Source organism: Anas platyrhynchos, chromosome 25 (genome assembly GCF_047663525.1).
Source record: "Anas platyrhynchos isolate ZD024472 breed Pekin duck chromosome 25, IASCAAS_PekinDuck_T2T, whole genome shotgun sequence".
NCBI classification, from domain to species: Eukaryota; Metazoa; Chordata; class Aves; order Anseriformes; family Anatidae; genus Anas; species Anas platyrhynchos.
The window spans coordinates 8,479,216-8,491,982 of NC_092611.1; the positions used below are offsets into that span (position 1 = coordinate 8,479,216).

At 47.0% G+C, this 12,767-nt stretch overlaps 1 protein-coding gene across 11 annotated transcripts in view; it reads right to left on the reverse strand.

Moving 5' to 3' along the window:
* Positions 1–8,759: 8,759 nt before the first annotated feature.
* The window catches only part of CADM1 (cell adhesion molecule 1), a 178,043-nt gene continuing 174,035 nt past the window's right edge, over positions 8,760–12,767 (reverse strand). For all 11 annotated transcript variants that reach the window (XM_038167497.2, XM_038167499.2, XM_072027780.1 and 8 more), the window contains 2 exons: positions 12,341–12,472; positions 8,760–11,345 (listed from right to left, as the gene is read on the reverse strand). In XM_038167497.2, coding sequence (XP_038023425.1) covers positions 11,227–11,345; positions 12,341–12,472 — 251 coding nt within the window. In that variant the 3' untranslated portion in view covers positions 8,760–11,226. The remainder of the gene's footprint in view (positions 11,346–12,340; positions 12,473–12,767) is intronic.

Below are 12,767 nucleotides of genomic sequence, written 5' to 3' on the forward strand. Positions count from 1 at the left end.
GCCAAAGGCTGCAAGGGAATCCTGCTCATCCCAAAGGATGCTGAGAGCAAGCGCTTGGAGGAAAGGCGAAGGACAACACTTTTACTGGTGGGACACGAAGCAAGTCTTTATTTAAGTAATTCAAAGGAAAACAGGATTTCCAGAAAGCAATCGTGGCTGTAACGGAGCGCTCCAAACAGCCAGCAGAACTTTAAAATAGCTCCTGCTCTGACCAGGCACTTCAAGTCTCAGGATCTTTTTAAACACCAGGGACTCCTTCCCTCTTTGTACTCGGAGACGTCTAAAATGTTCCTGATTTCAGAGGGAGCGAAATGGAAGTGGAACAGACAGACGGCAGTCCAGCAGAGTACTGACGGGCACGAGGAGCCTCTGTGACTACTTAGCTATTAAAGTGGAGCAGGGGCTTTCCTGCTCCTGGGGCCAGGGCACAGGACCCCTCCAGCAGCTCTGCAAAGCACTGAGCTGGGAAGGAGCAGGGGGCAGGCAGGAGCGGGTCTGCTCCTAGCACAGCCCTAGGACAGGGAGGAAGGCTCACGCAGGGCCGAACACCCTCATTGCTCTGAAGGCACACAATCCCCTCCTTATCTGGAGGTCAGAGTTTCGCCAGACTAAACCCAGGCTGTCAAGCACTGATAGATCCTGCCTGCCTTTGATTTTCTCCCACTGGTGCTTGAGGAAATCCTGAACTGTACCCATCCCTATCCTTTCTATCTACATTCAGTATCCCTCTTGTGCCTGTACTCCTCTACACCCATGGTTTACAGCGCTCCGGCTGCCATCCTGCAGAACGGGGTAAGAAATAAGAGGGAGGGAGCAGGGGTTGTGTGGCAGATAGGCAGACACACCGGTTAAAACGGGTATTAATTTAGCTAGGCCTGGCTGACAGGGAGAACGGATGGCGAGCCCTGCAGTCAGCGTCTGTCTGTCCGCACGGGCACGGCGCTGACAAGTTCTTCGGAGCAGAAAGCATTCGATCAGCCTGGCCATGTCCTGGCAGGCAGCGTGGCGAGGCAATTAGTGGGAGTGAAATGGCATAACGAAGGGGACGGGGCGGCTGAGGATAGGACCTTACAGGGGACAGGACCACATCCTGGCCGCACTGAGCGCAAGGGGTCTGTGCCAGCAGCATGTACACGGGAAGGGCTCTGCTCCTGTTTCTCACATATTTTTTTTTGTTTGCCTTCCTCAGTGCGAGGACAGTTCTGCACCAAGCACCCACCTGTCCAAACTGGAAGCCATCACCCACTGCTGAGCTGCCCCCTTTTTTTAACCAAAGCTTGCCAAGGAGCTGCTGCAGTTTGCAAGACAGCAGCAGGGCACGCAGAGCTTTGCCCATCTGCAGAATTACTTTTCCCGTTCTTTCCCTACAAGCATCATTTAAAAACCCACCATCCTGCTACCTGTATATTCACGTTTTTCCAGGAAAGACCTTCAATGTGGAGTAGGAAATGTCTCCATGAGTGTTCCTTGAAATAGGACGGAGCTAGTTTAAACTTTTATTGGCCATTAGACTTAAATTATTTTCTCTGTTTTACTAACTCCCATGTTTAAATATTAGCCTGAGCGTTGCTTTTTAGTTGGAATTTGTTTTTCCCCCTTCACCGAAATTATATGTCCAGATACGGTAGGGTTCATTTAAAATCTGAAGAGGATAATGTGTGCAAGGGAGATAATCTTCTGCAAATGGTTGGCAAATTGGAACTACCAGAATTATGGTCTCGTACAGTGCGGAGGACTGAATTGCTCTGCCTAGGCTCACAGGATTCAACTAAAGCTCATTTCCACTCGTATACTGTAAATATTGTCTACATGCTGCGTTTACAGCCCTCTGTTTTCCTGCTCACTGATGGGGCCCTCCAAGGGGCCCACCTTTCCCTTTAACCTCACCTTTTCCTCTTGCTGGCCCACCCGAGGGATGCTGCTGTGTGTGACAGGTACAAGTTGGGGTTCTCAGGGGCTGTGCAGTGCTCTGAGCAGCTGATCCGGAGTCACGCAGAGCTCTCCTGTCACTGAAGCATGCATGGAGATGAGGCATCGTGCTTGGAGGAATTTTTCACTTACCGGTGGGAGTCCACACACGGTCAGGATGTGCAGAGCAAAGCTGCTGTGCCCACATCTTAGCATCCCTCGGGGCTGCAGCTGAGCTCGGGCTTCTGCAGGAAAACAGCCAGAAAGGTTGAGCGAGGTCCACCAGCACCAGCAGGACCTCCCATCCCTCTCGCTCTGCACTCGAAGCCCAGAGGCCAGCCCCTTCTCCCATGCCTGAACAGCTCCGAGCCCTGGAAAGTCCCCCTGCAGCTGGTCCTGTAGGTCAGCACAGCTCAGCGTTGGCCCCGTGAATGTCACCTCCTTGTCCTTGTCCTCTTGGGGCAGAGGCAGTGTCCTTGCTGCTGCAATGGGCTCCTGCCCACGCCTGGAGCCCCAGAAGGGCCTTTCTTGCCTCACAACCCCATGTAATTTTGGGGGCAGCGGGTTAATGCAGCACTGTGTACTTCCTTAGACTCTTGCAACAGGGCAGCCTCATCTGCTGGAGCACGGCTCCAGCCCAGTCCTTGCTGCTGCTCCTCTAAATGCAGGGCTGGAAGAACTCCTCACACTGCAAGCAGCAGTGACCTCCTGAACAGGGTAATGCAGAGTCAGCCCATAAACACACGGCTGCTCCATTTTGTACTGAAATCGCACCGGGGGCACGGGCAGTGAGAGTTCCTCCGGCTATTTGGGAATTATTAATTTGTTGTTGTTGTATGATTATTGCAAACCAAAGCTCCTCCATAGCACCTTTCTCTCTCCAGAGAGAAAAACAGAGTAACATAAAGCAAGAGAGGCAGGATGCTGCTCGGGCTGGCACTAGCCTAGCAAGGGCAGCGAGGAGCGGAGCCTCCACGGCTGCAGACCAGCTCCCAGCCTGCTCTTACAATATCCCTTTCAACCCAGACACAATGCGAAGCCGAGGGGAGGAAGAGGAGGGAGCGCATGCCCTAGGCCGATCAATACGGTGTGGAGCAGGTATGATCCCACGTGGCACACCGTGAGACACTGCCTGGAAGATCTGACTGGATCTTCAGAAAAACCTATTAGTCTGTTGTCAGGGCTTCTGATGATAACTGACCGGCCAGCTCGGATCAATGCCACGGACTTGTACAGTCACACTTCACCCCAGCTCCTCGCTTTTTTTTTTAACAGCAAGTATATTTCAATCACTGAGCTCAGAATTCAGGTACATTTTACCCGATATAATCTAAAGTATCATGTATCTCTGCTTACTTAATGTAGCATAAGCTACCTCGACTTCTAGCAGCATCAGCCTGGCAGAAGAGGCAGTAATTATGCAAATCAGAATTGTTTATGAAGTTAAAATAATTCCTCATTGTACTTGGTAAAAAATAAATAAATTAAGAATTGTATTTCTTACCCAATAAAATAATCATGCAATTAGTGCCAAATTACTTACGCAACTTGTAAAAACATTAAGTTCAGGGCAAACACTACACTTTTATTTTAAGTAATGATCATTTTCTTCAATTTCATGAAATCTAGAAATGTCCTTCAAATTAAAAGCACTTAACAGCAATAGTTGTACAGCCAAAGAGCTGAGAGGAACAGCAGCCTCGGGCAGCAGGCTGCGAGCAGAGGAGATGATCGGAGGCCAAGGGGAGGCGAGAGGCACGGGAGATGGGCTGGGAGCAAGGAGGAAACAATCCCCAATCATCTGGGGATATGACACTGATTATAAATTGGAGAATTTGTTATTTTCTGTTCTGAAAACTGCTGGGGTCATACGGGGCTTGCTAGAAGTCGAGATCTGCTTGGATGTTCGACAATAAAGCGCACTTGGCTTGTGAGGTCTAAATAGCCAAGGAATAAAGGAGGGATGTAGGGTGTGCAATCTGGGCAGTGTGGAAAATTGCTGCAACTTCTTAAGCCTTAGCAAACGAAATCGAGAAGGTTTCTGTGCAGTTAGTTCTCTGCGTGACACTAAATGGCTGGACAAACGAATAATGCAATCACTTGCTGTATAACTTTAAAGTAAGATATTGGACGTTGACAGAAGTCTACTGGAGTCATCTAAGAGTAAGGATTAAGCTCCAGTTGTCCGAGGCAGATCTCCTTATTCCCTGGGATGTAATGAGGTATAAATAAGAACCTTTTGAAGCTGCAGCTAAGTAAATCTGTGATCATTTCAAGCAGCACTTTCTGTTTGGGTTTCTTTTTCCAAACAGATGGATGCTGCAGCCTGAAATTGCCAAGATTAAAGGGAGCAGTAGTTTAATACACATGACTGGGGAAATAACTGGGCCATTTGAGGAGTTGAATCCGAAGTCTTGGCAAAGACCCTGCTCAACATTCACAGAAGGTAAACAGCCTGAGAGCAAGCAACTGCATTTCCTTCCCAGCACAGAGTCGCTGGCAAGCGCAAAAATAATGAGAAACGTCCTGATTTGGGGCATGGTATGAATGAGCCACACATGTCCATAAATAAATCATGAACTCTGCAACAGGCAGCTTATTTGTTCTCACAAAAGCTGTGGCTGGCAGCATTCTTACTGGGCAATGTTCACAACTGGATTCTTAATAGGCTATTAATGTTCAATCAAACTTTTATCAGTTTTGCTCTGGAAACTGAGACGTGGCCATAACCAAATGGCTCCGTCCCTTCCCCATCTCTTGCAGCAGCCTTGCTGTGCTCTTGCAGGCTTCGCTTTTCCACAGCATTCGGTAGATTGCCTTTGTGCTTACTAAATTATTGAAAATTACCGCAACTAGCAGCAGCAGCAGGGCTGCATTTAAAGGCAGACCACAGCATTAATCACAGCTCAGCGCCCTCGGGGAAGAGCGCCGGCTCGAGCAGATTGAGAGGCAAACAGCACGTCATGTTAGGAACGATGAAAAACCTCTCCCCATTGCAACATACAGAGACAGACACTTCAGGCATCTCATGGCAACACAAGTGCAGAATAAATCAGGTTGTGGTGTTCATGAAGTACTCACCCGGTGTTGTATTTGTATGTGCATCACCTCGATGAGAGATGCAGGCCAGCTGCAGCTACCACGGCGCTGAGCGGCGCCACATCTTCTGCAATGATGAACAGCAGGCAGACACTGGCCTTTTCTCCCCATGGGCGTGTGAATCAACAGCCTCGTGGCACGGCTTAAAATGCTACTGAAATGAATCCATGAGGTCCCAGGCAGATTTTAAGAGTCAGGTTATGTTAACGTGTTAGCTGCCTCGTTTCTCAGATGAGTGAGAGCGCCTGGGCAGCCTCGGCCCAGGAGCTGCACAGCTGCCACCCGTGAGGGATTTTATCTGGCACAAAATGCCATCCCGGATCCCCTGATGGTTGTTATTTTCAGGCAAAATAAATAAGATGCCATTACTGAATGCAGCTAAACAATAATCTGCTAAATTCATGCGATAATAGCGTCACTCTGTGATTTGTTATTCTTCGCTGTCTTTATAGTATTTTAATGGAGTTATTCTGCCCGATGGAGAAGTCTCTAGACAGGGTGGCACTGGAAGATGATGAGATGTCAGTGCTGAGCTCCCTCTCACTTGGCAGTTGGGAACGCATTAGGTATTTCTGAGTTGATGGGCTTGTAATAAAACATATCATGACTGCCTGCCAAGGAGCTTTATGGCACAAACATGAAGAGCAGCACTATAATGCAGCTCTGGTGGTTTGGAAGTGAGCGTTTCCACCGCGGTGCCTCAGACGGCTCATGTAGTGCTTTCAACTCTTCCTCGTTGGAAGCAATGCCAAGTGCTTGCTGTATTTTTCACATTTCTCCTGTGCCTTCTTCTTTTACTCCACTTTTTTTTTTTTTTTTTTTTTCCCCCCAGTGGAATAAAGATTCCCAAATTTTTCTTTCACCTGTTCTATCGACATTGTGCCAGACAGGAATGCTACCACCTGAATTATAATGACCATAAAGTGTTCGGAGAAAGGGGAACAAGAACAGGTGGGAAAGGAATTCAATTGCCTATCTAACTCCATAACCTTGCATTTGACACCACAAGTGTGTGCTGCAGTTAGTTTTGTCTTGAAGAGGAAAAAAATCAACAAAAAACAAAGCATTACGAGCTGGCATCAGACATATGATATTAAAATCTCTTGTAAATTGAAATAATTAGAAAATAGCCATGTTAATGATCAAAGAACATATGTTCACACTCATTTTGTATAAGAAAAGGAATAGCTCCTTTTTCTGGTTTGCCCTAAAGCTTTTTGCTCGGTGTCATAATTTCTCTAAGAAAAATGTTGTTTCTCAGAGAACTGTATTAAATGCACCAAGTGCTCGACAGTGCTGAATACCAGCCTTCAAGCATCAGCAGCCCTCGGCACGTGAGCCCAAATATGTAAAGCTACTCGCAAGTGTAGTAGTTGGTTTATGTATGGACATTATGATGGTGTATCTCTCACTAGTATCTATTCAGTGGAAAACAATTGTTTTTCTCCTCCTTCTTTGTCCAAAACATAAAAGATTGATGCTCCTAATTTCAATGCTGCAGCTGCCTCATAACCTGATTTCAGGAGATGCGGCTAAGGGAAACGTTAGAGGAGAAACAAACATTGGCTTCATCACTAGCTACGCTGAGACTGATCAGTGGTGAAACATATTCTTTGTGGCAGCACTTTTTATTTGAGTTTGGTGTTCTGAGGCAAGCAGGCATTACGTATTACAGTCCTGAAATCCTGAGCGTTTTAAAGGGAGATGCAAGCAAATCTGGCAGTAATCAGAACTGAGTCTGGGATAGCTGTTCAGTGAAGAAAGCTGCGTATTTCAACACTCACCTGCCATTACGGGATTTACATATTTGTCTGTTATTAAACGTTTGTGCACTGGGCTGCCCAACATCAGCTCTGGAAGATTGAAGTATCAGTTACAGATCAATTTTCTCCTTAAGTAAACACTAATGCAGGATAAACAGTATTAGAAGATGCAATCGTAACATTGCTGACTGCAGGCTGGACTTCCTGCTGCTCACAGCAAGTTTAAGCCTAGAGATTAATTAACCTGAGAAGATATCACTTAAGGAAGATTTAAGGCTCTTGCGTTGGGAATATGAGTGAATGAGAAGTCGTGCGTGCTAACAGGGAGGCAGCAGAGACCGAGGAAGGCGTAATGCTCTTTGATCTTCCCATGGCTACCTTTTGTTTTGCTCAGCGCCGACTCTGTACGGCTTTACGGATTAGGTTTGTGAAACCGGGAGAGTTTTTCTTTCATGGCTAAATGGCTGTAAAACCACAGACTGCCAAAGAAATTCCCAGCCGTGGCTGGAGGAATGGGGCAGTTCCCAGAGCCAGCACCTGCACGCGGGCATTGCTGCTAACAAATCACCCCTGCGGTCCTGGTGTTGCATGCACTGCAGACCAGGTGTGATCAAAAAAAAAATTAAAAAGTTGTGCTTAAAATCAGCACAACTTGAGGCTCCCAGGGTTGTCACTTCTCACTCACCTGTGTTTCAACCAGTCCTTACCTTCTGTGAACTTTTTTTGTTTTATGAGCTGTGCTGCAGTTGCTCTTCAGAGCAAAGGATGGTGCTTTGTGTTTAGGAAGCAGGTATTACTTAGCAAGCACTGTCATAAATAAATAATGACTGTGTAACTCTGAAGCTGACTTCACTCAAGGAATAAAGTGCCATGGGAGTTATTCTCTGGTTTTGAACATCTAAGTGTCATGTAGAAGACAACATCCTGTATAAGACCTGGAGATCTGAACTCGCATGTGAGCTAAATTGCAAGCCCCCTTTTTTTCAACACACGACTTGAAGGTAAGCTCTATTTGCTACTCTGAGTTTGTGATCGGCAAAGACCAGTCTCAGAATCAGTGACTGCCAGATCATCGGATATCACTCTGGGGTTTCAGTAATCTCTGGAATCCAAGATTATGTGACCGATTTGGAATAAAAAATTAATTCCATAGACAGATAGAAGTAACTCTGTACAACACAACATTTTGTATTGGCACAACCTGTCCCTACAGAGGAGGAGCACGTCCCTCGCACTGATGAAACACAACCGGACCCCGAGCAGAGGACAAGAGCTCAGCGTGAAGCTGTGCGACTCCCTCGGGCAGCAAGCACTGAGCGAGGCTATGCGCTCTCAACGCCAACGGGCACCACGAGGCTGAGCGCAGGTGCGTGGAGCACCCTGCCAAGTGCTTCTCATCTCGGGATTATCCTCCTCCGTCCAGGAGCTGTAAAAACAGACCTCTCAGCAGGGCAACTGCATGCAGCAGGCCAACATTATTGCTGTGCTCAGTAACCATCACATTATGCTGAAACTCAAATTAAATACTTTACTTATGCAAGGTAGCGATCCTTCCTTAAAAAAATAAAATCTTTTTCATGTCAGCCACCAGCCTAACGAAGCAACTAGAAATACTCCGTCCAAGCACTCCTAGTGGCTTTTATTTTTTCTCCTCCCCATTTGGCCCTTCAGAAAATACTGCTCACACTGCTACCATGGATTAGGAATGAGGGTGTGATGTGGATTTAGCAGTCTGGGAAATCACATCAATGATTTCTCAAAGGAGTAAACCTCTTGTAAAGAGCAAGGCTCCCTTCTCAGACTTGTGGCAGACACTGGAAGGGAGCATCAGGGCTCTTGCCCAACATACCATGGGAAGTTTACCACTGCCGACCTTTTCCACAGCACTCCCTCTGGCTCGGACCGGCCCCGTCCTCGCCCCCGCGCCTCCGCTGTGACCACGGCCTCCAGAGCAGCGGGAGATAAAGAGCGCAGAATGAGAAGTGAAGATAGTTTTGTAACATTAATTTTTTTTTATTAAGAAGACAGATATTTTATAGTACTTCTTTTTCTTTGTAAAAATGGTATACATGAACCAATACAAAATGTGAATGGGAACATATGGATATGTATTTTCTTACATTGTAACATCTTCCATGGACACCTTAAAACAGAACTGGCCTAAGGGGAAAAAATAAAAAGGCTGGGTGAACAAAGAACAAGGTTGTTTAGCATCAGTCACGCATCCTTCATTTGTAATACTCCTTTAAACAAGTTTGTTCTTTCTCCACACTTAAAAATCCTAATGACCTAAAGCTGTACAAAGTAATACTCAACAATACATTTCAAACAGTGCACTGTATACTGAAGAAAAAATACATAAACCAATATACAACTAAAATTCGTAATTTCCTGTTTTTTTACTCTTTTTTTTTTTTTCCAATGTGTGGGGCCGAAATTTTGCAATCTACCTGAGACGGAAAACACCAATCAAAACACATGAACCTGAGACATGTCAACATTTTAAGTCAAAGTTACATCGGTAACACTGCACTACTGTACACTTTCAAAACAAAGATGGGCTGTTCAAAAACAGGATGCCAATTCCGTGATCGATGAGTAAAAAAGCCCCCCCGAACTCTAACATGCTGAATGCTTCTCACCATGGTGTGATTTGGCAATGGTGCTGAAGGCTCAGAAAAGAGCTGCGCTCCACAAAATTTGCTCAGAAAAAAGCTATTCCTGTGAGTTTCTTTTTCTCGTATAAAGGGGAAAGACAGACTACTGCTTGAGAATGGGCTTGTCTGCTCTCATGCCGTCCCATTCCCAACAGACTCCTGCGTCATAATGGTTCTGCCAAAAACAATTAAAAAAACACACACAAAAATGATCCTCCCAACCCCCTAAAAAAAAGTTGACGCTAAGATTAATGTTTCCCTTAAATAAATCAGCATACATGTTCCACATAAACACAGTAAAAAAAAGTATCTCTCAAAATCCAAGATTACTCACCAAAAACAAGTCAGCATATATAATTTTAAAACCGTCTTCTCATTGTGATTTGCTATCTGTCACAATTCTAATTTACCTAAATTCTTCTTTTTTTACCTATGGCTTTATAAGTCAGTTAGCACACTAATTTTTAATGCAAATTCCCACGTTTTACTTATCTGATAAAAAAAAGGCAGTTGCACCTGTCCAGTTGCTCCAGGTTTCGGATCTAACACATGCGGAAGGTGAGGTGTTGCCAGTCGCTGTGCCCCACGGCTGCGGCCGTGCAGGGACAGGGACGGGGACAGGGACAGGGGTGCATGGCTGGCAGCTTTGAGGCAGGAGCAGGGGTGGGAGGCAGCCGGGCATCGGCCAGCACAGCCCGGCCCTGGCTGCCTGCACCCGGACCAGGCTGGGGGCCGGGAGCTCGCAGCTCCCAGAGGACAAACGCGCCTGAGCACCGGTCCCTGCTGCCTTCCCTGGCACAGGGCAAACGGAGGGGAAAAGAATACAAAAACCGCTCGTTTGCAGCCTTCTGCTCCCCAGGGGGGGCTTTTCCTTTTCTAGCAATTTAGGGAGAAGTCAGGCCAATCGGGACAGCGCGACGGAACGGTTTGCAACAAAAATAAGCCCAGAGAAATCCCACCTCTGCCCCTCTGCGGACCAGATCCTGCCACCCTGGAGCCACCTGGGCGGCAGGAGGAGCCCTGGCTGGGAGCAGGACACGGGCACGGGCACACGGGTTGGGGTCACGCCGCGACACATCGGGCACACGGACCCCGGTGTCACGCTGCTCCGCAGTTTTTCTGGGTTGCAGGCTATTTTCTAGTCTCCACCATCTAAAGCATTTGGAACATGGGCAGCCACAAACAGGTTCTCATTGTTTGTTTATCCAAGCCTTTACGACAATAGAGAAAATGGAATATGGGTACACTGAATTGCAAACTATGAGATCTAAAATGTGCTGGTTCTCCTCCGATGAGACCGAGTTCCAAACAGAAAACAGTGAGGATAAAAAGAAAGAAAAATACCTTAAAAAGAAACCAACCTATTCCAAGGGGTCCCAGCAGGCAACTCCAGAAACAGAGGACAAAAGGGGAAACAAAGAACCACAGAAATCCGAAGGGAACTAACGCACAGAAGCCCCTCTTCTTCCCAGCCTCCCCCCCAACCCAAACAAACAGAAATAAAACAAGGCACAGAATCTTCTGCAAATGACTTCACTAAACTAAATCCAAGCCGGACTTGGCCAAAAAAATAAAACCCAAACAAATTGAGGTGTCAAACAGCAGAGTGTACTTTACGAAGAATATTTTTACACAGCAAATCCCGGACCCTCCCAGTCTCACAACTCTCCACCCATTTGCGTTTTTCTTTAAAAAAAAGACACAAGCTGGTTGCAACTTCCAATATCACTGTCTCTTTAGCGTTTAAATAGGGCCAGTAACCGTCCACAGTTGGACACCTCATTGAAACCAAGGCTGCTCTAGATGAAGTACTCTTTCTTTTCTTCAGAGTTGTTTTGTCCTCCTTCTGCATTGATGATAGCTGTGTCTGCGTCGGCTGCATCGTCTGCTCCTTTGGCTTCATGAGTGAAGTATGTACCTGAAAGCGAAGCGGCAAGGTCTGTGACATCGCGAGCGAGAGAGCGACAAAGCCACGAGCAGGAGGGGAAATCAATGCCACAGGAAAGAAATGGAGCCTGAGAGCAGGTCCCACGCAGCTGCGGCTCGGGACTGTGCAGCTGTGATGTTACCAAGGAGCACGACACCACAGACCCCACGGCACGGGGACAGTTATCTCCAGTCCTGCCTGAGGCACCCAGATGTGCAACTCCTTCAAGAGGAGCTGGGCATTTTTATCCTGCATTTCCCATGGAAGTGCAAGCAGAGGGCACAGGAAAGCAGTGCCGGGGCAAGCAGTGGGGCTGATGCTGCCCCACGTCCCACCGCAGCGTTCCCTGCCACCAGCCGCAGGCTGGGCAGTCACGTCCCCATGCAGACGTGATGGTGTGCTGTTCTCCATGGTGTTGTAGTACAGAGAAGAAACTAGGTCACACAGTGATTTTACCCTTCAAATGTCAGTAAAATTGTGTTTTAAACACTTAAAGGAAAGGCATCTTTCATCTTCCTGTTCTCTCTCCCCTAATGTGCCTTGTAGTTTTTTTTTCTCACTGCTTTCTCCTCTCTTCTCTGCATTATTCCTTCCACCCTGGCTGGGGTCTCAACCAGCTCGTCATTATTCTGACACCTTTCCCAAATCCACTAAATAAAAGCTGCTAACAGAGAATCCTTTTGTGCAAACACCTGCCCGTATACACAGGGACTGGAACGGTCACGTCACTGTGGGTGGGTTCAGCCTTACTCTGGAGGTTGTAAAAAGCTCCCAGGATGGACATTTACATTTTACAATGAAAACCACAAAACCAAGACGCTGGCATGACACACCAGCTCAGGTCAATTAGGTTTTGTAGTAAGACTTCCAAATTTCAGTTTTAGCCTGTGTTCGGAGTACACCTAGAGCAGCAGTGCTGACTGCAAGCTTCAGAAGTGACAGCTGTACCAAATCCCTTCATTTTTCAGTTTCAGTCTTTGCCTTACCTTTATGCCTTGCAAAATATCGCCCTAAAATGATGAGCAGGCAAAGCATGGCAAATACGACCACGGCCACAACACCACCGACGACTGCATGGTCCACGCTCCTTATTGACCCCTCCTCACCTGCACGAGAATCTGTTGAGATTAGAAGAGGAATAAGAATTCGGGACTTATTACGACACAATCTGAAGGTTTTGGCTGCAGCTGCCCTCAGGATTGGAAAAGCCACCCTTTTGCTTTCCAAAGGAAAAGGGATAAAGCATCAAGCTATCTCGACAGATGAGTTCAGGCAGAGGAGCAAGCGGGCTGCCCAAGGCTGAACTGATCTGGCCGATCAACTTGCAAGGTATCGTCCGCTATAAGCAGCAGCACTACTGCTATGCACGGGGAAGACAGCTAGGATAGGGAATGGGAGAGGAGAGGAGATGTG